Source organism: Vespula pensylvanica, chromosome 18 (genome assembly GCF_014466175.1).
Source record: "Vespula pensylvanica isolate Volc-1 chromosome 18, ASM1446617v1, whole genome shotgun sequence".
NCBI lineage: Eukaryota > Metazoa > Arthropoda > Insecta > Hymenoptera > Vespidae > Vespula > Vespula pensylvanica.
In genome coordinates, this window is record NC_057702.1 from 426,943 (window position 1) to 453,510 (window position 26,568).

Genomic DNA, 26,568 nt, shown 5'->3' on the forward strand with positions numbered 1-26,568 from the left:
TCTCTGGAACTAAAAGCTGTAGAGACTTGAAACAAATTCGGAAGATATTGGCGGAATAAGCGCAAAATAAACAGAGAATTGCGATATAAGAAAATTATTGTCTTACTCTGCATCATTATCATCTTCATTAAATCGATATCACAAAGTATTATTTTTCCTACAGAAAGAGTAGTATTGTACGAAAGAAAACAAACGCTTGTGCAATTCTATGCTCCATTAAACCATGTAACCTTGTCGATCGACTATGAAAAAGAAAAAGAAAAGAGTTAAAAATCGCGAGTCGATGATTTCAAAGAGCAGGTTAAATCTTTCGCTCGATAGCTCTCGCAAGCTGAGTATTATTTGAAAGCATATCAGCCATGGATTGAGTTTTGCATACGTACTCGAATCTCTCTCTCTCTCTCTCTCTCCCTCTTCTCTCTCTTTCGCTCTTTCTCTTCGTAGGCTTCCATCGATATTGTCGCAGGAATTTATAGGTTTCCAGGTCAATAAGTATCGGTGTGCGGTAAGAGGAATAGTTGGTGAAAGCACGTGGATGAATAATCGGCGATCCAACAAGAGAGAAAAAGAGAAAAAATGCGAGAGTAATCATCGAACCGACGATTCGTTTCGCGTTGGTAAACGTCGAAGCAAAAATCAATGAGGAATCTCATCGAGAAGTTGAAATCTCGAGAAGGCACGTAAAACGGCACGCGAAGCGGTTTCAAATTCTTTGAATTAGTCGATCGCCACGCGATCAGTTCTTTCAGAGAGATACCTATTAACTATTTACTCTCGTTATATAATAATTGATCCGGACATTAATTTAACTAATTTAAAATAAGATTATTAACAAAGCGTAAATTTTAACGTAACATAAATTATAGTATGCACCTATTACAAATACAACACATTAACGCAACTCAGAACCGTGTCGAGAAACCTTTGGGAGGTTACGACTCGATGCGCTATACTACGATACATTTTCGACGCTCTCCGATATCGAAGCCCCATGCAAGTTGGATACGGCCGAGTAACGATGAATTCACCGATCCGTGTCGTTCCATTATGCACAAATTCTCGTATCTGAATTCAGAGAGATACGGATCTCTGAATTATGCTACGCACACTCTCAACATTTCTCTTTCTCCTTTTAACATTTTTTTTCTCTCTGTATCTCTCTGTTTTCTTTTTTTCACCTCGTCATCGTAACAGTTGACGTGTTATTCGGAGAGAGAGAGAGAAAGAGAGAGAGAGAGATAGAGAGAGAAGGAAGCTCCAAAAGGAAAACAGAATGACATCATAGGAAGGCAAACGATTTAACGGAACGGACACTGAACGTATCGTGTTTTGATAATGTTAGCGGACACATCCTCGTCCATAGGTACGCGTCGCTTTCGGGAAACCATGTCGGCTTTTCGACGATGCGTGCCACGTTATGAAATCGTATCTCAGCTGGTAGTGGCTTGGTGAACGAGCAAACACCAATATGCTAATGTTGTCCGCGAAACGCATATCCGAATGACAGTATTAATAACGAGAGGAGTCTCGTGGCTCGAGTACCATCGACGTTCTTGCATTTCGTACGCACGAAAATTTCATTTCCCAACGTGACACTAACTCGCTAAATTTTGCCTAAAACTCAAGCGTACCTTTTTCGATTTAGATTTTTTAACGAATCGTTCCAAGGTTTGTCGATCATTTCTCTACTCACAACATCGATGGTATAAAAGATTTAATTAAAATTGTTTGCTTTGGAAATTGTTTACTTTTGCAAATCGATTTTAAAATTACTTTTGAAGAAAAATTTTCATATTTATCGTCCGATATAAAAGTAACTTATTTGATTCGTCGTCGGAAACGGGAGCTAAGATGTTCGACAAACGCTTTGATCGTAAAATCTTCATTTATAAGAAAACTAAATACAATAAATATATATGTGTAACAAAATGAGTAATGACTGAAAATAGAACTAATTTCTATCGTATTTAAATCGCATTTGGAAATGTCTGGTGCTCCTGTCACGTTCATAAACGAGTTTTCTAGCGTAATTCGCAAAATTATGTTCCGACCGAAATTACTCGTTTGTCAGGTAATATCATTAAGGACGACTACATTAAATTCGAAATGAAATACAGCGTTTACTTTAGGAACGTCACACCAATAAATGTTTATAATGGTAATTCAAGCAATCGTTATTATTGTATTTCGAGAAAGGCTCAATTTTATCGAATCTAAACGAATATCAATTTCATTATAATATCGACAAAGCCGATAAAAATATTAAACGTTCGATCGCCGCGTTTCGATTGCTCTTCAATGTCCGATAAGTATCGGTAGTACTTTTCTTTCCCTTCTAATCGAACGTTATGATCGTTATACGACTTCGATAATAAATTTAACGAACTAACGAGTTCATAATTTGCTCGACGTATCGGCTCACAAAAATTTCCCTTCGTTCCCGAACATGGTAAAAAACGCTCGACATTCTTTCCGCCTCGTACGTCCAACAAATTCGTTATGCCGGAAACGCGTGTGTGCGCTCGGAAGTGTGGGCTTGGTTATACGGCACTACTGTTCTCTCTCTCTCTCTCTCTCTCTCTCTCTCTCTCTCCTCCTCCTCCTCCTCCCTCTCACCCTCCTTCTCTCTCATATACAAGCCAGAAACATCCTTTCCGTCGTATTCTGCCCATGACGTTGTGTCTCGATTCGCAAATCTGCCTGACGCCGTTTCGTGCTCGGAAAAAAATTTACGCTCTTGGAAAGACGCATATAAATTTCACTGTTTCCGTTTTCCTTGCTTCGGCTAGCTGTTGTTTCCGAGTTTCCCACGTTCATCGTATCGTGATACCTGTACTCGTATCTTTTTTCCTTATCGATTTATAATTAAAATATGTTTTATTCGTATCTATTACATCTATACCTGTATATGCACTTGATTATAATTATATAAGACGGAAATAGAATATAATTATAAAGACGCAAGAAGAATCAGAATTATCTATGAAAGTATATTTTACCTGCGTACTCGGCAACGTCCGTCGATAGACTGGCTCTCTCCTTGAACAAGGCAAAACTGTGTATCCTTCAAAGTGACTTTGAGAGTCTACGCATTGTATCATTGTTATACCTACGATGTGTATTCATAACAATGTCGTAATCTCTACTAAATTCGAGGTGATTCCAAAGATTTATTTATTTATTTATTTTTTTTTTCTATACGAGTTCTAAATCGACATCTTCGCACGCTCTTCTTTCTCTTTTTCTTTATATACATAAGTATTGCCTCGAAAGCATTCTTTTTCACGAACTAAAGAAAGTTTCTAAACACGGATAAAACTTAAAATACGACATTACGATCGAGATCGCTTTTTCGGCACTCTTGTGTGCTTTCTCGGCGAAAACACTAGGATATCGATTCTGCCCGGTACAATGTCCGAACTCGAGAGTGGTCTCCCTTTACGCGTTATAGTTCAGCAAAGCCTGCTGCCAACTTACGAGGAAAGTTTCGAAACGTCCCACACAATTTCGTGTTTATCTCTTCACGGTCTGCCTACGAGATATAAAGCGTAAGTTCGTGTCGATTTCTGAATTCTGTTTCAACGGAAATAAGCCGACGGAGATAACGGGACCAAGACTTCGATGTCCTACGATTTTTCTTTTTTTTATTGCGGGAACAAAGTTACGTCAAAAAAAAAGAAAAGAAAAGGAATGATCTTCCATAAGAGAGAAAAGAACTAAAACCGGAAAACCATCCACGAAAATATATACGAGGCGTGTGCTCTCTAACTAGACTGTTTCTCCCTGTGCGGATTACAAAGAGGAATAAAATGTATCCTTTAATGAATAAACGATTCAAAGAGTATCGATCTACATACCTTCGAATGTTATTACCGTTTCCGTAAAATTCCTAAAAAATTCATTTAAACGAATAATTCGTTCGTACGAGGAAAGACTCGCCTCTGTTCTCTCGATTACAACAAATTAATGAAATATTTCGCTCCCGAATGTAAATAATAATATTTGCATGCGTTTGAAATTGCAAGAAGGAAGGAAATTGCGGATAGTTTAAGCAACGTGGCACGGCACGATCAAAGTTGGCGTATCAAATGTTGATTCAACCGTCTATCATATACTATTTCTCCTCCGGTTTCTTTATTAAATATATATTTAACGTCTGACGTGAAAAGTAGTCACGATATTCATTCATCGTAAATCGAACTTTCCATGAAGAACTAATCGTTATGGGGAAAAAAAAAAAAAAAGATATGTGACGAACGTTTGAAAAGCACGTGCACATAATTAAAAAAGTGTCAAACACAGCCGACAATGTTACGATCCAATTATATCGCAATGCAAGAAGGATGCAATTAATTACCAGGCCGAGCTGGTAAACGCACGAGCGCACTCTCGTAGAGGCAACTGTCGTTACTTCCCCCTTCACCTATCCCTTGTATTTTACAACCCTTCGACTCTATTGTTAACAATGCGTGCGTGGATCGTACATACATACGGTCCGTTATATTCTCGTTTTCAACGGCAACGTGCCAAGTAGCCTCTTGCAATTTAGTATAATTGCAATTTAACAGTTTTCATCCTGCTTCAAGTAGAGCAAGGTACGTATACTTAACGTCGCTAACGCGCACGGATTATGGCTGTTTAATAGTAATGGGACGTAAGTAACATGTGCGTAAACCCGTGCTATATCCGAAAATGAATCGATTTTTCAAATTCGCTATAAATTCCTTTGATAGATAGCCATGAGTCTACGTATCGCGTATTGCCATTATACGCATCGATAGAAGCACGTAACGTTTACACTTTGAATAACTTCTAAATTATACGTTGTATGAGAAATCCTGTTACTTCAAAGTTATATGGTTTCGAGTAAGATTACTTGTTGTCGACAAACACTCTCGAGCAAACAAGGTTGGCTTATTGAAATCTTTGATCCCATTCGATTCCCAGCTCGAAGCAAAATATCTTGTTAACTATTAGATTGAAGATCAATAAAGATTGATACGTTTGTGTTCAGAATTGGATATCCTTTCGAATTTTGTCATTAAAAATGTGACATTCTATTTAATAAAACGACAAGTTCTCGTAAAGTGTTTAATTTACAAGTTATTCAAAATAGGCACGTCTCACTCCCGCATATATATCCCGGAAAGTCAACGAGAAAGATTCGGTTGTCTTTGCCTAGCGGTAGAATCAATCAGAAATTTATTAGAAAGTCGATTGCGCCCCGGAATTTTCGAATCGGCAAATGTTAGCACGTTTTACGACGTCATGGTGGAAAAAGAAGAGAGTATATGGGGAACGATTCGGTGGGTTTGCGAGGGCAATCAAGTTTTCGCTTTTCGAAAGATCATAAAAATCCTATGACTCGGTCGGAATCAGACTTGGCTCTTTTCCATCCTCGAAAAGATTTTTTTCCACTGTGGTCTCGACATTATCGCTCGGAATAAAATCCTAATCCCTTATCTTTATCTTCTTTCCCTGGTTTTACTCATTGGAAATATTCACCTCGCGGGAAAAAAAAAATGTAGTAAATTTTTCTTTCGTCGCGAGCTTCTTTTAATCTTCAAAACGAGAGGGACTCCATTTTTGCGTTTGAAATAAAAGGCCTTTAACGAGATCAACGAACTTGGATTTGCGAAACGCGTAATCGGTTTATAGGATTTCGCCGAATTAACGTACTCGAATAAGCTTCAACGTAGCCATTGACTTGAATGCGTTTATCCGAATTTGTTAAATACTTATCGTTTGTGATCTGGGAATATTCTGAAGCAACAATAACGAAATAAGCTAAACGTTTTATATCGTCGTCTGAAAACCTCAAATGTTTTCGAAATTCGTTTTCATTTAGAAAAGACCTTTTCGTTATACGCGAGTTCGTTACGTCTTACGAATCTATTCGTATAAATAATAGAACGTGTGGTCCCTCAAAATCCACCCTTGGTCAATTCCGTCGAGGGTAACGATGTAATTTTCATAAATAAAGAGATACAAAATTAGTTAAAAATTGATTCCTCCTTAGACTCCAAACTCCAAACTAATTTTCTTGGGCTAAATAGTTGTTTGAACAAGAAAATCTTTTAAGAGAATCCATCTTCATTAATCTATGACAAATATTAGTATAGTGTGTAACGGAGATGGCTAAAATGTAAAAATTATAAAAGTTGAACGAGAAAGCTGAATACACGCTTCGGTTGAGAAGCATTAGAAATATTGAATGTCTTGGAGAACTTCGCTGCTTGTAACGAATCGTTATTAATTGTTAATTAAATCGGTGTACGTTTGATACTTTGTCGATAATCGATATTTTACTGCTTCGATACGTATATTTATAATCAAACTACAACGTTTATTGAAATATAGAGTTTGATCAACGTTTCGATATAGATATTTCGAGAAGAGCATTCGATAATTCGGGTATCGATGTTTCGTTGCTGAAAATGCTGGGTAATTGTAACAAAAAGAAAATATCAAAGTGACAAGTACCTGAATTAGGTTGACCGTTGTTATTTGGTCTCGCAGATGGAGCTCCGTCTCTGGCTTCGACCTCGAGAGCATAGGCACCTTGTTTCTCACGATCGAAGACCACTTTTGTGAAGATCTCGCCGGTTTCTCGATTAATCTCGAAGTAATCCTTTCCTTCGTTTCTGTCGCTGTCCACTATATAATACGTAACCTGCAAGGATAAAGAGAAATTTATCGGTCTTGCTCTTCCCATATAATCTTCCTTCGATTTATTTCCCTATATCGAACATATCTGTATGCTTGCTGTATGCACAAAACTAAAGTGACTTCAAACAATTATTTAACGTGCAATGGAAATTAAACAAGTAAATTCTAATCAATTAAAGAGGAATTAAAATAAAGTAAAATCTGACGCAAATCGAAGTTGAGTTGGGTCTAAAACTCCTTTTGGTATTTGCATCGCGTATTAATCGTAAATTCATTGTGATTTTACCCTACCGATACTACCGAAACATTAGAAATTTCAAAAGCTCGGTTCCGTAATGCAGCTGCATCAACTTGGGACGATTTCTAGAATGTTATATGCGCTTAAAATGTGCAGTTACTTAAAACCATTCATCGAACTGGTGCAGTTGTTTACGTACAAATACTAACCATCGCTTTTCATGATAAATAAAAACGGGCTCTACGGCCAACCTAATCAATCGTGAAGCGCCTTTTGTTTTTTCGCAATCGAGTTTTTTTGCCTAAAGCAGAAAAAAAGAAAAAAACTAGACACTTGGCAGAAGTCCATCGATTTTATCCGGTGCAATTAGAGAGATTGGAAGAAATACCGGAATTTCGATCCGTCGTCTTTAAATTATTCGCCGGATAATTATCGCTATCAATGATGCGAAGATATGCGATTGGATTATTCGAAGCGAATAAAAACGCTCTCGTGAATTCGGTCAGCGCGAATAATTCTTCCAATGGTTGATATCGTACAATGCACGGAATTTATCATTTCTTTCCGGTTAGTTACTTAAATATTTCGATAGCGGTGCATTTTTGTGAGGTTGTAAATAAGACGGGACTTGATTAATTTCTTTGACAACTACCGAAGATATAAAGGCGAGCCGAAAACTAATTTAATAAGTTACGAATTCTTGTATAAATAATATTTCTTCTGTAGCCGTATTTCTTGCAAAGTTCAAGAGCAAACAATTGAAAAGAAACACGAAAGACAGCACACTTATCGAATCGTTTCGAGAATATCCGAAAGCATCTTTTCCAGGTCGCTGAGCCGACCAAAGGAGTACGTCGAAGGTACGAGTTTCGCTCGTTTCTCTATGCGAGCGTTACTTTATACGTCGTTACTTTTCTCCTGAAAACAGTCCTTTTCTCTCCGATATCAAAGAGCAACGATAGCTGGCAGCGACCGTACGCTTTCACGTTGCTACTTCGAATAATAGAGATTCCTAAGAGACTCGTTTCAGGCTCGATCTCCAGTTCGTACGAGCTTGTGCAACGTGCGATGTACGAATCACGTACCCGATTCTTTAACTTGCGAATCTAAAAGGTGCGCGCTCGAAGTTTCTCTAAAGATCGGCGTTGAATTTCGAAGAACTACGATTACAATTTCAACTACTTCGTATTTTCTTTACGAAACCTACTCGTAGAGAATACAGTTTCGAACTTTATGCGATCTAACGAGTAACAGTTAAGATATTTCATGTCATATTTCCTATTCGATTCAAAGTTCTACGTAAATTAATGCGAGAGGGTACGTTTAAGATTGTTCCAGCAAAGAATTAATTTTTTATGAGTCGGCTAACTCGTACCTCCTTCGGTGCATTTGTCAGATGGGAGCAATAAAAGATATAACGACGAAAAAAGAAGGATTTTGGTATCGTTACGTTTGGCACAATGTAAAAAAATATTTAACTCGATGCGATCGAAATCAAGCCGAGAGGTGTCAATTCTTGAAGGATACGAGTCAAGTTTATCGTAAATCGTATCTTAATACTCTCTTGGGAACAAAGGACGGGACACGTTGATCGGATCGAGCTTACCTGATTGTTTGGGAAAGTACCGTCCTTGTCGATGGCGTTGACCTGAGTAACCTTACTGCGGATCGGCTCGCCCTCGAGCACGGTCTCCTGTTCGCGTTCGGTGAAAAGTGGTATCTCGTCGTTAACGTCCTCCAACATAATGTGAACCGTTGCTTCCGATGCAAGTTGTTGCGCTCCATTGTTCTGTGGAAGACGTAATAGGTGTGAAACGTAGGCGCGCGTGTATGCGTCGAAGCGCATCGAACGATCACGATTTGATCGCTCTACCAAATTCCTGTGGATTTCCGCGGGATTCTATCCGACACTATTTTCTTCGACGAGCGCTATAGTTACACGTAATTTGAAATTCCATGTACGTACCTCCACTCGTATCGTTAGATTGTATTCCTTTATACTCTCATAATCCAGCGGATGATTGACTTTGATATCCGCCCAAGTTACAGATTGTTCTGCGCGCTGCTGAAGGTAAAAGGTGTGATACTTGTTCGTTTGTGCCGTGGAACCAGGCATTAAGTGGTAAAAGACCGTTGGATTATTGTCGATTCCAGAGCTGCCGACACATATACACGAAAGTGAAATGTTATTACGTGAGTTAAAGATGACGACGGAAAAAGGGTAGACTGATCAAGCGAATTCGAATCGACTTTAAACAAACGGAAACGGAAAACTTAAACAGAAACGAAGACGGAAATGTATCCCTTATCGTTATAGTGATTAATATAAACAATGAAATCAACTATTCTTTTTACTATCGATAAAATGTCTCGAAATGAAAGGTCTCATCATGCGACGTATCAAATATGTAATATACACATACGATCGTAATAAAGACAAAGAAAGGAACCTTTACCTAGAGAACGAAAGTTACCCGAGAGGAAAGTGCGAATCTTATCTCGTCTCAAAACTCGAGAGGGACGATAAAGAACTGTTTGAAGAAATAGTTCTCGAAAATCGTTTTCTCGTAAGCTCCGAAACGAGAGAGATCATCGAACGTATTCCGTCTCGGTGTTCTCGCTCTGTCTATGTAATGTACTCAATGAAAGAAATAATGATAATAATTAGAAAGAAAACATTTTTTTAATACGATTAACTTTTTTTCTTTCCCTTTGTTACCCTTTCTGCGAGCTAGAAGAAATCGTCGAGCTTGGACGATTTCCATGGATTTTTCGTAAAGTTAATTTTAAGATTCGTCGATATTTTCTTCTTTTCCGACTCGTCGTCCGTATTTTCCGTTTCTATAACAATCGATATTCGTGCCTCAGGTTCGATACATTTGTACGAGCCTGATACATATTCTCGACAAAAGGAACATCATAAAGTGAGAGGTAGTTGGCATGATCGACGAACACAGAACGATAATGGACACTAGCTACGTTCCCTCTCCAACACAACACCTTTTGTAGACACGAAATTGCTCTGACAAATGTTAGTCTGGCTGTTTGTCACTTTCGTATTTACCGCTGGACTCGTTACGACCGACGATCTCTATCGACGTTTATATTCCTTTGTACTCTACCTCGAAAAATTAAACTGATGTAAACAAGTTGCATTCAAATCAAAGAAAATAAATTCATCCTCAACTATTTTCTAATTAGACAGCATCGTTAATAATGGTCGCTCTGTTACAATTCCAATAAATTATCTCGATTCTGGGAAATAGATATGATTCATTCATAGTAATTATCACGCGTAATAATAATAAACGAGACGCTCTTGCTCGTAAACGTCGATTAACGAGAGCTCGAATAGGAAACTCGTCAAATTGTCCAAATTTATTCATTAGACTCTCGATAAAGCGTGATATCAACTTTCGTTCGATCTCGTTCGTTTTCTTTTCATTTGATTTCATCGATCTTCATGAAATCCTAGAAAAACAAAAGATATATATATATATATATATATATATATATATATATATATATATATATACGTAGAGAGAGAGAAAGAGAAAGAGAGAAAAATCAACGTATTACACGAGTAGAGGAAATGGAAAATTAGACCTTTCATTAGTCCCAGTATTTTTTCTCGCTTACACGTCCGTCCTTTTCTCCTTTTGAAGAAAAAGAGACAGAGAAATAAAATAAAAGAGAACGAGATCGTTCGAAGGGAACCACACACACATACACGCGCGCGCGCGTTCAAATAGAACGGCCTGTACGACGTGCTTTCCGAGTCATCCGTTGGACGTCCGAACAGAGCATACGGTTCATCGATCCGTGAAAAGGATGAGAGAGAGAGAGACAGAGAAAGAGAGAAAGAGAAAGAGAGAGAGGACAAGGGAGATACATCCTCTATCTCCGTCTCTATCCACACGCTAGAACTATACGTCGTGACCGCTTCTAAAGGACTCCAGCCAAATTAATAGCACCGTTTGTCAGTCGAGAATAGGTTGGCATGAGAAAGCTCGTACGAAGCTTCATCGAAGCTGCGTTCTGAACCACGTCGAAGTAATAGGTGAATTCAATGGTGCGTGTCGTCATCGTAGAACCTGTCGTTTGTGAATACTCGATGACGCTCTTTATTTTTAAACACTTGTCGACGTTTCCGAATAATTCCTCGTGCTTCGGGCGTTCCCAACAAAATCGATATCTTTTTTCTACAACTTTTCCTCGGTTCTTTTTAAAAGAAAAATGGAGAACAAAATTAATGTTTTTAACGCTAGAAGTATCGAAGTATCACGGCTTACGTGTCCTTTCTTTCGTAATTGGAAAGCAATAACAAAAAAATTATCTATCTTCGAAATGAATCGAGAACGCAAAGAAACGAATGCACGAGTAAAAAAAAAAAAAAAGATATCGGTAATTCCAACGTTAAAAATTTAATTCTCTCGTTGTCATCTGCGACACAAAAACTTTGTCCTTTTTTTTTTTTTTTTAATAAACTATCTAACAAAAATAGAAAATTGACCGGTCGTGTATGTCCAGCGGATATACCTACACATGTGTACATACATATGTACATACATGTATATGTGTTTCGGTTAGTAGCGCTAGCTCGAATAAGCACGACCCCTTTACCCTTGACGACCCATGTGCTCGCGTGAACTAGTAAATACTACGACGCATGATCGTAGCTCGTATGTGCATTGATATATGTGTGTGTGTGCACGAAAAAACGTTGAAAGAAAACATTTATCTCGAATTACAATTCGTACGTATGCACATAAACGAGACTAGGACGAAGCTTTATCTACGATACACACAAGAATATTGTCCTAATACGAGATATATCGCATCCTATTTTTGAATTATAGTATTTCGTGTCTCTTTTCACATGTTTACACGTAATACAACAAACGACTAGTTTTCGTTCAAAGAAAGAAAGAAATAGAGAGAGAGAGAGAGAGAGAGAGAGAGAGAGAGAGAGAGAGAGAGAGAGAGAGAGAGAGAGAGAGAGAGAGAGAGAGAGAGAAAGAGGACATACACAAAGTTCCGTTAGTATCATTTCCACCATGAATCCTCGCAAAGCATGTCATTTTTTTGTTTCTTTTACCCCTAAGTTACGTCAAAGCTGCAAGTACGAATATAACAAGAATAGCAAGTTACAAAGTCGTGTTTTCAGAAGTTTGCAAAACGCAACATTTGCTATCCTTGTCATGTTCAGTTCTTTACTCTCGTAATAAAATTGTCATTTTTATAACTTGCGCTCGAACTTTCCGTTTTTTCTCCTTTTTTCTCTTTTGCTTTTTTGCTTTCTTTTTTCTCTGCACTTTCGAATTTATAGAAACTCTCGTTCTTTCCTCGCGTTCTTGCTGCTTTACAGGGCAAAACAAATCGTTCGTCGACAAAAATACTACGAAGAACACAATACTACGCTCTCGAAAAGAATAGAAATGTATAGTATGTAATATGTATGTATACAATGTGTTAGACGATAAACCTAACGCATATATTAAGCAACTCGTGTAACGCATGCCCAAAAACGAATTGACGGCATTCATAAAAAATACATTTCGGCGATCTAGGGTTTTATAATATATGGAAATCTTTGCAATCGTAAACAACAAAATGGGAGAAAAAACGAAACGTATATGTCGATGTTTTCGAAATGAAAGATAAAAAAAGATAACCATGGCGTCTATGCCAAAAAAAGAAATGCGACGTTTTTGTTTGTTCAACACTCTCGTCAGATTTATTTTAACTTTGTCGTTTCGTCCTACGCGTGCTGCCATAATCAAATTGACAATGGCATCGTCGAAAACGTGCCCGGAAAGAGCAAAAGTAAATTTTGAAAATAAGCCAATCTGATGTGCAAAACGATGAAAAAGAAAAAAAATATACAATGGTAAAAAACACGCGTGAATGTGAGAGTGTACTTGGTGGGAGTGATTCTGGAAAGCATCTAGTCGTAAAACATGCCCAAAAAACTGTTTACGGCACACACGCGCACGCATATACACGCACGCACGCACGCAAACAAACACACACCATTTTTATACAATGTTTTACGTAATGCGCGACGTACTTTGATCCTTGTTGCATGACGGGCGTGTTGTTTCGTCGTCGATTTTCTTTCGACATATCGACCTTGTTGTACGAAGAAGAAAAGTAAGAAAAGAATCGACTCGTAATATCGTTTGAGTCGAAGCGAATACCTTTGTGAGATATACAAATGATCTTTAAATTGATGTTTCATTCGCAAGAGATTAATGAACGTTATGAAAACGACGAGAAGTGAAAACCGAAATTCTTTTTTCAAAGCCCATTGTGATTTTTACAAAACGCGTTGGAAACGCTGAAAGTAAACTTCATATTTTGCATCATCGAACCTAAGTGAAAATGGTTCGAGGAAAACTGGAAAAAGATTGTCGAATCAAAGAGACCAAAGTAACTATCACGTTGATATTGCCAACGAAAGATTTTCACGTCTAACAAAGTGTTCTCTTAAATTTCAACGTCCGATCATTCGGTGTCAAAAGAACAGTTTGTATCGACTTAGGCGTGTACATGTGTTTGTATGCGTGTGTATGCGAATTCGTACACAATATCAATTATAACGTGCACAAGAAACAATATACTGCGACGAGATTGCGTGCAGGGCGGCGGGTTCGTGCAGAGAGCCGCACGGAGCATTAACAGTGTGACAGACCTGGCTTTAACAGATACAACTTTAGCCCCAACGGCCATGTTCTCTCTACAGTAGATCGGGCCATACACTACGTGGTCCCATACGGGCGGATTATTCGCACGGTCCACAACGTCAATCTGAACCTCCACCGTTCGCGACATGGGGTTGGCGCCCTTGTCTTGGGCCTTCGCCTCCAGCTTGTATGTCTCGCGCTACGCACCAGACCGCGAGTGTATCGCAAACGGGAACAAAAAACAGTCGGTGTTAGTGTCAAAGGTCGAAGCTCGTGACAGCGATAGGTACTCGCTCTTCCAGCATTTTCTCTTTTTCTTAGCTCAACTAATAGATCGAGCTAAATCAGAAGAGATCAGAGGTTGTTTCGTTGCTTCGTTCCGCTGTTCACAGATCGACGCCTTTAAAAACAAACAAAATTCAAAAAGAGAGAAAGAGACCAAAAGGTCGAACAAAATTAGCACGAGCAGCAGCTGGAGGCTAAACGAGACAGATCGTAAGGGTGTAAAAAAGGGGTGTAGGGGGTGAAGACTTCGGACGATCGACGAAGAGATGGCTAAAAGCTCTTGCCTGCCTTTGTTCTTCCAAACTGCTAGAAACTGCGCCTGAAAAAACGCTTTTTTCCCTACGAGACGATATCCTTTCGATATATATATGCTATATATATATACCTATATATATATACACACGTACGTATATGTATATGTATATGTATATCCTAATATAGCGCCTCCATTTTCGCGGCCCAAGTATCGACGACGACGCCGACGAGTGTGATGGATAAACGGTTCCCGCTTATTCGCCCTCGCACGATGATTGGATATTAAATTTATTTTGCCCACGAAGATCACGACGACCATTGCGAAAGAGTCGTCAATTGTCCAAACGGATATACGACGTCGTCCGAAATATCGTTGGTCGTCGGGATTCTTCGTGGTGCCAATAGGGGGGCAGATGGTGATAGTAGATAGTAATAATAGTGATGGTAATGATAATGATGATGATGATGATGATGATGATGATGATGATGATGATGATGATGATGATAGTGATGATGATGGTGATGACGATGACGATGACGATGATGATGATGGTAGTGATGATGTTGGTAATAGTGATGGTAGTAGTAGAATAGTAGATCTAATTACTGTAGTACCGATGTTTTCCGATTTAACGGGCCGTACTTAACCATAAGTGTGCTTCCATAAAAAAAAAAAAAGAAAAAAAGTAAGAAAAGAGAGGAAGAATGTAACACAGATATAGATATACATACGAAATCTATGTAATGTGTAAGTATGTAATACCGAAAAGAAGGTAAAAAAATGATTGGTAAGAAACGAAAAAAGAATGAAAGTGTCTGTGTGTGTGTTATGTGTTACGTATGTTGTGTATAAAATGGAAAAAGAAAATAAAAAAGAAAGAGAGAGAGAAAAAGAAGGTAGCACACTGTATGGCACGGCACGGCATGTCACGTGTCTTGTCTCGGTCATGTCGTGGTATACAAACCTGGCTTTCACCGACGTCACTACAGTACCCACTGTGACATTTTCTTTGATGTGAATGGGGCCGTATACATTCGCATCCCACACAGGTGGTTTATTGTTCCTGTCTACGACGTCTAACTCAACGTCCACGTCTGCGTACAAGACTAGCATCCCTCTGTCGGAGGCCCGTACTCGTAGGCGATAGGTGTCACGCTATAGTGGCAAAACATTGGGCCGTCAACTTACACAGGACAATTTTCTTATTGTTTTGATTTTTTTTTTTTGATTTTCATTTTGTTTTGTTTGACTGTTTTTGTTCGGCAAGTTGTTACTTTTCTTTCGATTTTCTGTATTACTCATTTTGTTTGCGTCGATCGTATTAGAGTTTTATTATTTAATTTCGTTTCGTCACTCGAGTCCGCGTGGACGTTTTCAGATCAAGTCGATATCAGAAATCAAATGTAAACAAGAGAAAGAAAGAAAGAAAGAAAGAAAGAAAGAGAGAGAGAGAGAGAGAGAGAGAGAGAGAGAGAGGACGACGCGTGCTCGTAAGTATCTTCACGATTAAGGATCCAGACTTCCCAGTAGATTATCACAGGCTTCTTTATCGTCCTTGTACTCCTTCGTGTTTACTAGGAATGTTTTTCTCACTGCTGATCTGAAACCTCTCGAAAATGTTTTTTTTTATGTTTTAGTTTACAAATTTTTTATCGATTTTACGTGCTGTTTACTTTGCGATCGCGATCAAAGGAGAACTTTAGACGAAAACCTGGTATATTAGGAATATATATATGTATATAAAAAATAATAGAGCCATCGAATTTATAGATCCTTCTCATACGGATACTTACGAGCTTAGGACGAAAATAAATAAATGCCCCGCAAAATCTCGTGTGTGTATATATATATATACCAAAAAATTATATATACCGCGTTTAACGAAAGATTCTTCAACAAAAGATACGTAATAACAGTAGGGAAAACGAAGGTTAAAAGAGAGCAAAATAGAAAGAAAAGAGAGAGAGAGAGAGAGAGAGAGAGAGAAAGAAACTGTTCGAGTGACAATAATAACAACTGCAAGTTGCAAAAAATCATCGAAAGAATAACATTCTTTAGTAATCGAAACTCAAAGGCTCTCTGTATTAATACATTGCAACGAATATTATGCTTCCTGCATACGTACGATAACAATGACTATCGCATCGTTTTCATATTTTTCGATGCAGTGTCAAACACAAGAGTATTATTCCTACTTACTGGAAAACAGCCCTTTTTTTTGTCATCATCAAATCCGAAGAAAGTAAATGGTGCAATAAACACAAACATAAACAATAAGAAGTTGAAATTAGTTCCTTTACGAAATCAACCAATGCAGGCATTTTCATGCAAGCGAGAATGCATTAAAGAGGCATCTTGGAAAAATCTTGGAATTTGGCTAGGATAGGAAGAGATATATATATATATGTATATAAAGATAAAGAGAGAGAAAGAGAGAGAGAGAGAGAGAAAGAGAGAGATAGGGCAAAGGACGATTAGCTGGCCGGCTAGCTGTGGTCGGTACAAACGGAGAAACGTATTCCGGAATCGAGGGTGGACGGAAAAAAATGACAAAGATTCCTGGGGCTCTGATTCGTTCGTTCGTTTTAACGACACTCAAAAACCGATGGACGTTATATGTATACTGTTGTACGTATAATATCTATATACGTATGTAGATAGCAATTTCTACTGTATCTCGCATCGGTCACAAGTCATACATTATCTGCGCCGTATGCGTTCGTTCCGTTACGACAGTGGTATGCTGCCCCAATCACAGAAGAAAAAATGTCACACCACGGACAGATTTCTTGCGATCTACTTGCTTTTTCACGCTCTCGACACAAAAAATCGTTCTTTTTTCTTTTTTTATATTCGTATATATAGGTATATATATATATTTATATATATTTGTCAGTCACGTCGTGATGTAGCGGGAAAGTGAGGCAAGGTAGTGAAAATGGGAAATAAATGGTGATTTTGCGAGAGTAGAATAGATGATAGATATCGATGAATAGAATGTGATGATAGAAGAAAAGGATAAAAGATCGCAAACGATGAATATATAACGATCGAAGTCAAAAGAAACGTGATTGTAACGAGTCAAACCAAAATCAAACATAGCAAAGAACAAAACGCGATAGACAAATAAATTATGAATGAAGAATAAAGATAGTAGATGGAAGAATTGACAAACAAAGATGCAAAAGAAAATAATGAATCGAAACATATAACGAATCAGAGAAAAAGATTGAAAGCATACGATGAAAAAGGAATAAAAACAAAGGTAGGACGGCGAGCGGAAAAGAGAGATAGGTGTAGAGAGAAGAGAGAGAGAGAGACAGAGAGAGAGAGAGAGAGAGAGAGAAAGAGAGAGTTAGATAGAGCATGATAGTGAGCAAAGTGACGTAGAGGTCGAAATAGAGGATGGATGAAGGAGCGAGAGCGAGATCCGTTCCTGTAAAGGAATCAAAAATACATTCATATAAAATATGCAAGCATTTGTCAAAAATTGTTTATGTCTGATGCACCACAAAATGCGTAGAGGTTGAAGTACACCTTACGTGGGGGTCAAAAAATGTCGTTCCCACCTGCTCCTGGAAGTTCAAAAAACATCACTTCCCTTTTGAAAAACATTTAAATTAGTATGTTAGAAGAACATTAAAGATTATTAGTCAACTTGTTCGTTTTCCTATTTTTTCCTCTGTGTCATTCTTACGTATCTCTAACGCGTGACGTACAAAAATCGTAGACTTCTTTTCTTTGGCTATTTTAGAAAAGGAAAAAAATTCACGCGCAGCGCAAAAAACTTGGACCGGCGGAATATTGTGAATTTCGGAATAGTCGAATTTAGGTCGAATGGTCGATCGAAATGAACGTGAAAAATCAAAGGAGCGAAGAATAAATCGCGTTCAAAGAACGATTTATTGATTGTTACTCGCGTAATATCGAGAAAAAATAGTAGAGTCGAGACTTGGACGAGAGGTGTTCGAAGCACGTTTGTATTAAAAAAAAAAAAAAAAGAAGAAGAAAAAAAAAGAAAAAAAAAATTGAAAAAAAAAGATACTCGCGCCGCAGACAGAATGAAAGAGAGAGAGAGAGAGAGTGTTCTGATGCAAAAATAGCCCGAACGGTCGATCGATTCAGGTACATGAAGCGTTTGAGGAAATCAGGCATAGCTAAGTATTTACCATAGTGAACACATTGTGCATATCAATGGGAATTAAAAAGTTCTATACATGTGCCGTAAAAAGGAAACTCATTTCGTTGCATATTAGTGATGAGAGAAATAATTATCGACCAAACGCATATTAGTATACAAGTTTATCCGGCCAGTAACAAAACGGATTCGTGTTAAAGAACGTAAGTTAACGCAAACGTACAATATATCGGCATATAATGAAATGTGTATATATGTATATATCCATAAATATATACACACGATATATAGATGTAAACATATATATACATATATATATGTGTGTGTGTGTGTGTGTGTGTATATATATATATTACATATGTATATATGTATGCGGATACACACGCATGTATATATGTATAAATTATATACATTTACACTGTCCGGCGTACGAGATCTTGGATAACGCACGTGAACGTGACAATTTTGACAAAAAAGGAATCGTAGAAATCGAATCGTTCCGAATAATTCCAATGATGGCTAAGTGCACGCGCGTGTTCCACCGAACCGTGGCCGTCTTTACGATTAAAGAGATAAAATATGCGAGTCAACGTTGAAGTAGATACTCACATCTAATGGCTTCTTTAATACGATCCAACCAGATTCTGGTTGTATCTCAAAGTACTCCAAGCCTTGATCGTTGTTGGGCGCGCTCAAAGTATATGTTATAGCGCCATTGTTGTCGGCATCTTCGTCAGAAGCCGAGACTCTCAATATATTTGTTCCAATACTCGCATCTTGTTTCACATTTTCGACGTATCTCTGTAAAATAACGTTTAATAAAATAATCCCGTTTTCGTTAATCGAACCGTCATTATCATACAAGGCGAATCGCTAAAAGTTGACGTTCTCTTATATCGTCAAAACTATCAAGGATATTTTAAACGAAAACGATAATTATAATTATAATAATCTTTCTTATCTCGTCTACGTACTTGACGGTCAAATAATGGCGGATTATCATTAACGTCAGTTATCTCAACGGTGAAGGAACAAACTCCTTCCAAGGAGGGCTCGCCTTGATCCGTCGCTTTAACGGTAACCGATACGAACTTTCCGTCGTCGCCCTCACGATCGAATACCTGAAAGTAATTATGATGAGCATAATCGGGTCGTGTCCCTAATTGCTCTCTCTCTCTCTTTCTCTCCCTCGCTGCAGCAGTCTGTTTAAATACTCTCCGTCGTTGCCATGGTCGATGAAGCATCACTCGGATTCGTAATTAAGGTGTAATAGTTTTAGCCTTCTAGCAAATCTGCTACTAGTTCGAGGTATTTAAAAGATCGAGAGCAATGCGTGCAACGCAGATCATACGATTTGACATATGACGAAGATAACATATCGAGCTACGTTCGAATAATCGTAATAAAAATGTGAACGATACTTTTCTACGAATTTGTTCTTTTCCTCGGATGAAATTTGACTAAATACTTACCTTATTCGTGGATACTTGGCCAGTTTCCTCATCCACCATGAACTTTGTTCCTTTCTGATTGGGTTGTTGTACTATAGAATATTTTACTTGTCCATTGACACCTTTGTCTTCGTCGGTCGCTTGTACCTTTATCACTGGACTCCCGTTAGGAGCACCTTCTTCTACTTTAGGATTATAAGTTCCACAATCCTTAAACACTGGCTTGTTGTCATTCACGTCGGTTATGAAAACAACAACGACCGCTGTACTAGTATGAATCGTCGCGTCCCCGTTCAAACAACAAGCACCATCGTCCAAGGCCGTGACATTGAGCTCGTATTTGTCACGATCCAATGATATTTTATCCCCGTGAAGACGTATAACGCCAGTAATCTCTTCGATAACGAACTGCCCGGACGTAGTATTTCCACCAACGAATCTAAACCGAACGTTGTCACCATCCTTGTCCGACGCTACCACAGTCGTTACCAAAGTATTTGGTCCGGCATTTTCGTCCACGTTTGGCGTATACACTTGCTGAGAAAATTTCGGCTCCTCGTCGTTTTTATTTTTCGTGTAAATTCGTACGGTTGCCGTACCGGTCTTAGAAGGTGTACCTAATCACATTTATTGTATTTGAATTTTAATCATTTTCATCGCCCACGTGATATTAATGTTTCAACAAATAAATTAATGTACTCACCTTTGTCTTTAGCCGTAACAACGAATTCGTAATAAGCATTGTTATTGTCGGCGTCGAGTTGTTTATTGTTAACGATGATACCATTGGAATCGACACTGAAGTGATCGTCCGACACTAAATATTCTATTTCCGCGTTTGCGCCAGAATCGGCGTCGGTTGCTTTAACTTTTAATATGCTGGTACCCAGAGGAATATCTTCGTCGACGTTGTGAGCTTGATAGTCCGGTAACTCAAACTTTGGGGCGTTGTCGTTCACGTCGGAGACACGGATGGTTAACTGAAAATATATGGTTCGATATATTCGATTTATACATTACGTATCGTAGAACGGTAATAAACCATCGCAACCAGTAAGCTACATTTCGTTAACTCGCGACTTTAAACGTCGAATATTATTTTGGAACTAACGAAACTACCTCGACCGACGTTGAAAATCCACCAGAATCTTCGGTAGCGGTCACTATCAGCGAGTAGATGTGTGGTTGTCGTAGATCCTCAAAATCGAGTTCCTTTGCTAATTTAACGATACCGGAAGTAGGTCCTATATTGAAAGTTCCTGCAGCACCTTGTCCTTGAGCTTTCAAAGTATATCGGATTTCACGATCCGCAAATGACTTAGCTTTCACCGATATGATGCTGCAAATCGAAATGTATAAAAATTTTTGTCGCGAAAAATAATTGATCTTTTTTTTCTTCTCTCTTTTTTTTTGATTGAAAAATAGTAAAAGAAAAGAATTGTAAAAAATATTGAACTTACTCAGAGTCTTTCTTTTGATTTTCTGGAATCTCAGCTTCGTAAGCTGTCATGTAGAACTGCGGTGCTCGTTTGCCACCGACGATCGATAGTCGTTCCTCCGGAGTCGACTGAAAATGTCTCTCGTCTATTCGACCATTCTGGTCTTCAGCTTTTACGTAAAGAACGTACTCCATGTCCAGCTGAAAGAGATCCGTACCTCGAGTACGTACTACGCCCGATCTTTGATCCACTTCGAAACGACCACCGGCTGCAAAAGAAAAAACAGAAGGATATCGAACTTGCGATTGAAAAAATTTTTTATTCGTTGACACTCGACTTGTAGTAATTCATTCGATAACGTGCTAATTCCACTGAAAAAAAATAAGCAATCGTCGCTTATTAAACGACTATCAAAGTACTAAAATAAGTATCGAAGATTCGTTTTCCGACGATATTCACGTCTAACCGGACATTGCACTCGGAAAAATCGATCGGCTGATTAAGAATGAAAGACAATTTCCAGATCCGAGATATCACGTAAATTATTCAACTACTAGAAGAGTACTCTAATAGACGTCTATCTTATCTATAATTAATCTAGAAAGGTAATGAATTACTAAAGAATCGCATAATCGCGTAATCGTTAAGATTCTATCAAAAGTCGAATTGTTACAAGACATATATATTTTTAAAGATAATTTTAATAGCAATGACAATGATTTTCATCTATTCAAAACCAGATGTAATCGAAGAATAATTACTAGAAAATATTACCAAACGTACTAATAATTATCATGTACTCTAATAACGAAGTAATGAATGAAACAGACGCAGGTCAAATTCAGCCGAAAATGATGAAAAAATATTAGTAATCGAATATAATAATAATTTTTACGTACTCCGGTCTCTGACAATAAAGTAGTGAATGTTGTGATCAGTATCGGGATCCCTTGCTTGTAATGTGAACACGTGCGTGTTCGGTGGTGCATTCAGCTGTACAACAGTCTGCATGGGTAGAGGACGGTTGATGAAGTACGGTGGCTCATCGTTCACGTCCTTCATGTTGATGATCACACGTTGATTGTCCGTATCTACAATTATGTATCATTTTTATTTCCACGTTTCAATAGTAACCATGCAGCAGATATAAAAGCATTGCTCTAACGACACAGGGATTTCCATGTATTATAAAAAATACAATTATAGATATATAGTTATATAAATTATACACACAAGCAAACGAAAATTAACATGCTTTTGCAAAATCGATGAAATAAGCTGTCTTTCGTTACGTTTGGCAAAATAGATGGAACAAAACTTTATTAATTTCCGGCGAAAAAACCCTGCTCAAAAATTATTTAATATAATTCACCAAATGGATCGTTGTACGATATTTTGTATATTTCGTATAAAGCCACTACGGTTAATCCGATAGCAATTTCATTAATTTAATGATACGATACGTATGTTTGGTTACTCATCACGACCTAATTCGTTTTAATCAAGTACGTTTTGTCTGACTTTGAAACCGCAGAGATAGACGAAACATAAAATATGGATTTAACGAGCGTTAATCGTCATTCGTGAAACATTGATTTAATGACGGAAATTAATTATTTTTCCAAACGTTTCGTAAATAAAAAAAAAATATATATATATATATAGACACACACACGTACACACATATATCTACACATATACAAACACGTATGCGTGCAGAAAAATGAATGATACGCGATGATACTTACATTGAAATCCTTTGGAAGCCGATAAATGCGTGAAAGAAAAGATACCAAATTAGTAAGGATGATACGTGCCAGAGAATGATCGTTTCTAGAAACTATCCCCTATTGTCCGGTAATTAAGAGTGCAAAATGTTAAATGAGTGTGCTATAGTATTTGCTACGCGTGTATCAGACTGTCGAGAAAAGCGACAGAATATCAAGAGCTTTTCGAAGCGATCTTTTAATAAAATCAAATTATTGTACCGTCTTCGAATGGACACGGGTAATCGATGGGAAACCGTGCACACCGCTCTTCGGACGCCGACAGATGAAATAAAACAATAACGATTAAGAAAATAATTGAAACAAAAGTGAAAATCAAATTTGAGGCATTTGAACGATCGTAAATATCGTAGGAGGTAATAGAGAAAAGATATTTGCTCTATCGAAAAGTTCTGCCGGTTGAGAAAACAATTAGGTTTGAAAAAAGAAAAAGATAAAACAAACAGAACTGTTCGATAGAGCTAATAAAATAAATGATTAGAAATAAAAACGATGAGAGCATGAAATTACCCATGTTCGTTATAGTAACCCAAAAATCGATAGTCTTCTCGAGTCCAAGCGCTTCGTAATCCCACTTTTGTTTGACCATGACAGATCCGTTGGATCCAACCGTAACCCACTTGTTCTCGTCTCTGATCTTATAAGTTTCCTTTTCGTTTTCCTTCTCAAGATGAAAAGCTATTTTTCCAACGACGTCGCCATCAGCCTCAGAAAAATCAATCTTCTTTGTAGGCCTGACAGCTCTGGTAACGCGTCTCTTTCGAATCTTGTGAAGTTCGGGCTCAATAACGTTTGCCGAGGTAAGAAATCTGACGATTACTTTAGCAGGCTTTTCCGAGATTTTCGGAGGAGAACGAAGATCGTGAGCTTCGATGAGAAAACGACGTTCGGCGTCTTCCTCGGGAGCAAGATCGGGTTCGTTGGCAAGCAAAAGTTCGCCCGTTTGAGGTACCACGACAAGAAGATCGGTACCGGTGAGCATCCTATACGCCAATTTGTCTCCATCGGCGTCCTTGGCAACGAGCTTGCCTATCGTCATGAATCTTTTCCAAGATGGAAGAACGTTGATACCTTGTCTCAGATCGTCGATATTCGTAGGCCTAACTTCGAAGGTGTAAACGTCCTTCTCGAAAATCGGACCGTTGTCGTTTTCATCGAGTACGCGAACGAACCCGCCGATTTTCGAGCTGCTCACGTAATTTCCATCAAACGCACGTATCACCAACGCGTATCTTTCTTTTCTCTCGCGATCGAGGGGCTTTGCAGTAACCACTCTGACTCCTTGTCTGTGGTTAACGAGTGTAACGTTGAACCCATGATCGACCGAATCGTTTTCCCGTAAAGCGAACGCTCTCTCGCCGGTTTCGTCGGGCACGATCGCGTAGTGAACGGGAAAGTTGCCGCGTGCTCTTAATAAAGGAAATCCTTCGATCAGAGTACCCGCGGGTGAATTTTCAGCTACCTCGCCTTCGCCGAGACGTTCGTGGGAGAAGGTCAACAAGTGGCGACGATCGATCACGTATAATCGAAGATCGTGAGCTTCGGTGCCATTGGCCAATTCTTCTAAAACGACCAAATCGATCGGTCGACGATGATCGAGCAACGGTCCGAGTTCCGACGTTGTCATTACGAGGCCATTCTTCAAGACGGTGAAATACTTGGAGAAGGCGTTGTCTAAAAGACGAAACCTCGACGGTTGTTGTCTCGAGTCGCCGTGAAATCGCGTTATCTCGTAGCCAGGGTAGACGTCGTGCGGTAAAACCGCTACTTTTCCGTCGATCCTCGCCAAGTTGATCGCTAGGATCCAGAAGACGAGTAATCGCCACATCCTGCCGCTCCTTCTCGATGACTTCGTGATACCTTCACTAGAGCATGGGTGCGAACACGACCTGTAACATAAAAGTCACGAAATATACCATCGTTGGTCGGGTACAGGCAACCAGCATAGCTGGTTCGTCAATGAGTTGGAACATCGCGACGCATCTCTCAGAGCTCTTTGTACCTTTTCAACGTCATAAGTTCGTTTCTTTCCCTTCTTCCGTTCTTTCTACGTACTATACATAGGCCTCGTGCGAGTCAGCTGCCAGACGAAATCAATACGTGTCGGTGACATCGAGCGACGCGAGTCCCGTCATTGCTGCCGCGATGCGACAGACAACGCGATGAACAATGTCCGTAACGTTGCACCGGAAATAAGAACCGGCGCGTACGAGTTGACCATTGTCATTTAGTAACCCTCCGTTCCATTTGATTCCATTCACGCCCCGAGAGAAACCGGACGTGAGGTCAGTCGCGGCTCGTTTAAGTACTTCTATCGTTGAACTCACAAAAAAGATATATATATATATATATAACGACGAACTTATTCGTAATCGCTCGATAACTCACGGGTCAAAATGATTTGCGATATTGATTTGCTCAATGGAACATATTATATAATCTACAATGTCACGTATGATTTATAACGCACAATAAACTGTACACATATATACGCCTACGTAGATACGCGCATAAAATAATGTAAAACGAAATGCCTTAATGAGATGCGAGGCACGTTAACAAAATTTGTCTGACGTCTATGCGAAAAAAACTTACGCGTGTTCCGAAACACAGGTATCGCAGTTATACGTAATGATATATTAAAACTCGTTAGAATATTTCTCTCGACGCAAAGAGCGATATCTTCCACGAACGAATTCGGTAAGCTACTACTACGTTGTTTACTTTTAGGAATGGCGTAGATGGCCGTCTCGATAAGCGTCCAAAATAGAACCGTGTGCTCGCGTTGTTTACATCATCGCTCTGTATCGATTCAAGTTTACATTTGACATGGTAAGGGCATCCCCTCCAATTTAGTAAACTATATGTTACGAACTTATTCATATACTCGTGGGAAAGAGTATATTAGTATCTATGTGTACTTCAAACGATCCGGACCTCTTCTCTCGAACGCTGGCGGATTCGAAACGGTCGAAAGTCGAGATCGACTCGAGACTGACCTAAGAGAGCGGATGCTCGTCGACCAAGCTGCTGGTATTATATCAAGTTAAGTCCGTAGAAACACGACACCTAATCCCTCCTCGAAACGTATTAAGTGACTGTCTTTGGCCTACTACTGGCTGGCTCTCTGTTCTGAAAAGCGATACATCGAGTAAAACCTGCTCGACTTATTTTCACGATGTTGACCTTCCGGGTCGAAAACAACAATATTATTTCGATCGTTCTTTCCACCGACGATAAGTAATATTTTTTCTTTTTTGTTACTACGTAGCGAAAATAATTGTATGTAAATCTTTGTAATATTTCTACGATCAATTCTATGTAAATACTTTGTATATTTTCGTTGTAATTAACGGGAATACGAAGGATATGATTTAAGGAAATACCGATCTTGCATTATGCGCCGATCGTTTGCTCGCATTTTCATCTTATGCACGATTAGAATGCATGAATTCGTACGCAAAGGATAGAACTAGTCGCCGATATGAATAATGCAGAAATCTCCCTCTCCCTCTCCCTCTCTCTCTCTCTCTCTCTCTCTCTCAATCTACGTACACATTTCTACTACGATCGATTTTATTTCCGGACATGGCCAAAGACAGCTAAACCGTTTTATTAA

At 38.7% G+C, this 26,568-nt stretch overlaps 1 protein-coding gene across 8 annotated transcripts in view; it reads right to left on the reverse strand.

Moving 5' to 3' along the window:
• LOC122635417 (neural-cadherin) overlaps nucleotides 1–26,568 on the reverse strand; it is a 75,825-nt gene that overhangs the window by 37,405 nt on the left and 11,852 nt on the right. The window contains exons 1-15 of one of the 8 annotated variants that reach the window (XM_043825618.1): nucleotides 24,952–25,217; nucleotides 23,460–24,838; nucleotides 23,151–23,198; nucleotides 22,062–22,253; nucleotides 21,184–21,430; nucleotides 20,843–21,062; nucleotides 20,427–20,703; nucleotides 19,745–20,340; nucleotides 19,247–19,393; nucleotides 18,882–19,073; nucleotides 17,704–17,709; nucleotides 15,099–15,289; nucleotides 8,874–9,063; nucleotides 8,514–8,696; nucleotides 6,484–6,673 (exon numbers count right to left, since the gene is read on the reverse strand). In XM_043825618.1, the coding sequence (XP_043681553.1) occupies nucleotides 6,484–6,673; nucleotides 8,514–8,696; nucleotides 8,874–9,063; nucleotides 15,099–15,289; nucleotides 17,704–17,709; nucleotides 18,882–19,073; nucleotides 19,247–19,393; nucleotides 19,745–20,340; nucleotides 20,427–20,703; nucleotides 20,843–21,062; nucleotides 21,184–21,430; nucleotides 22,062–22,253; nucleotides 23,151–23,198; nucleotides 23,460–24,838; nucleotides 24,952–24,965 (4,072 nt within the window). In that variant the 5' untranslated portion in view covers nucleotides 24,966–25,217. Of the gene's footprint in view, nucleotides 1–6,483; nucleotides 6,674–8,513; nucleotides 8,697–8,873; nucleotides 9,064–13,601; nucleotides 13,793–15,098; nucleotides 15,290–17,703; nucleotides 17,710–18,881; nucleotides 19,074–19,246; nucleotides 19,394–19,744; nucleotides 20,341–20,426; nucleotides 20,704–20,842; nucleotides 21,063–21,183; nucleotides 21,431–22,061; nucleotides 22,254–22,910; nucleotides 22,920–23,150; nucleotides 23,199–23,459; nucleotides 24,839–24,951; nucleotides 25,218–26,568 lie in introns of those variants that run through there. The other 7 variants (XM_043825615.1, XM_043825619.1, XM_043825621.1 and 4 more) reach the window with 7 other exon arrangements.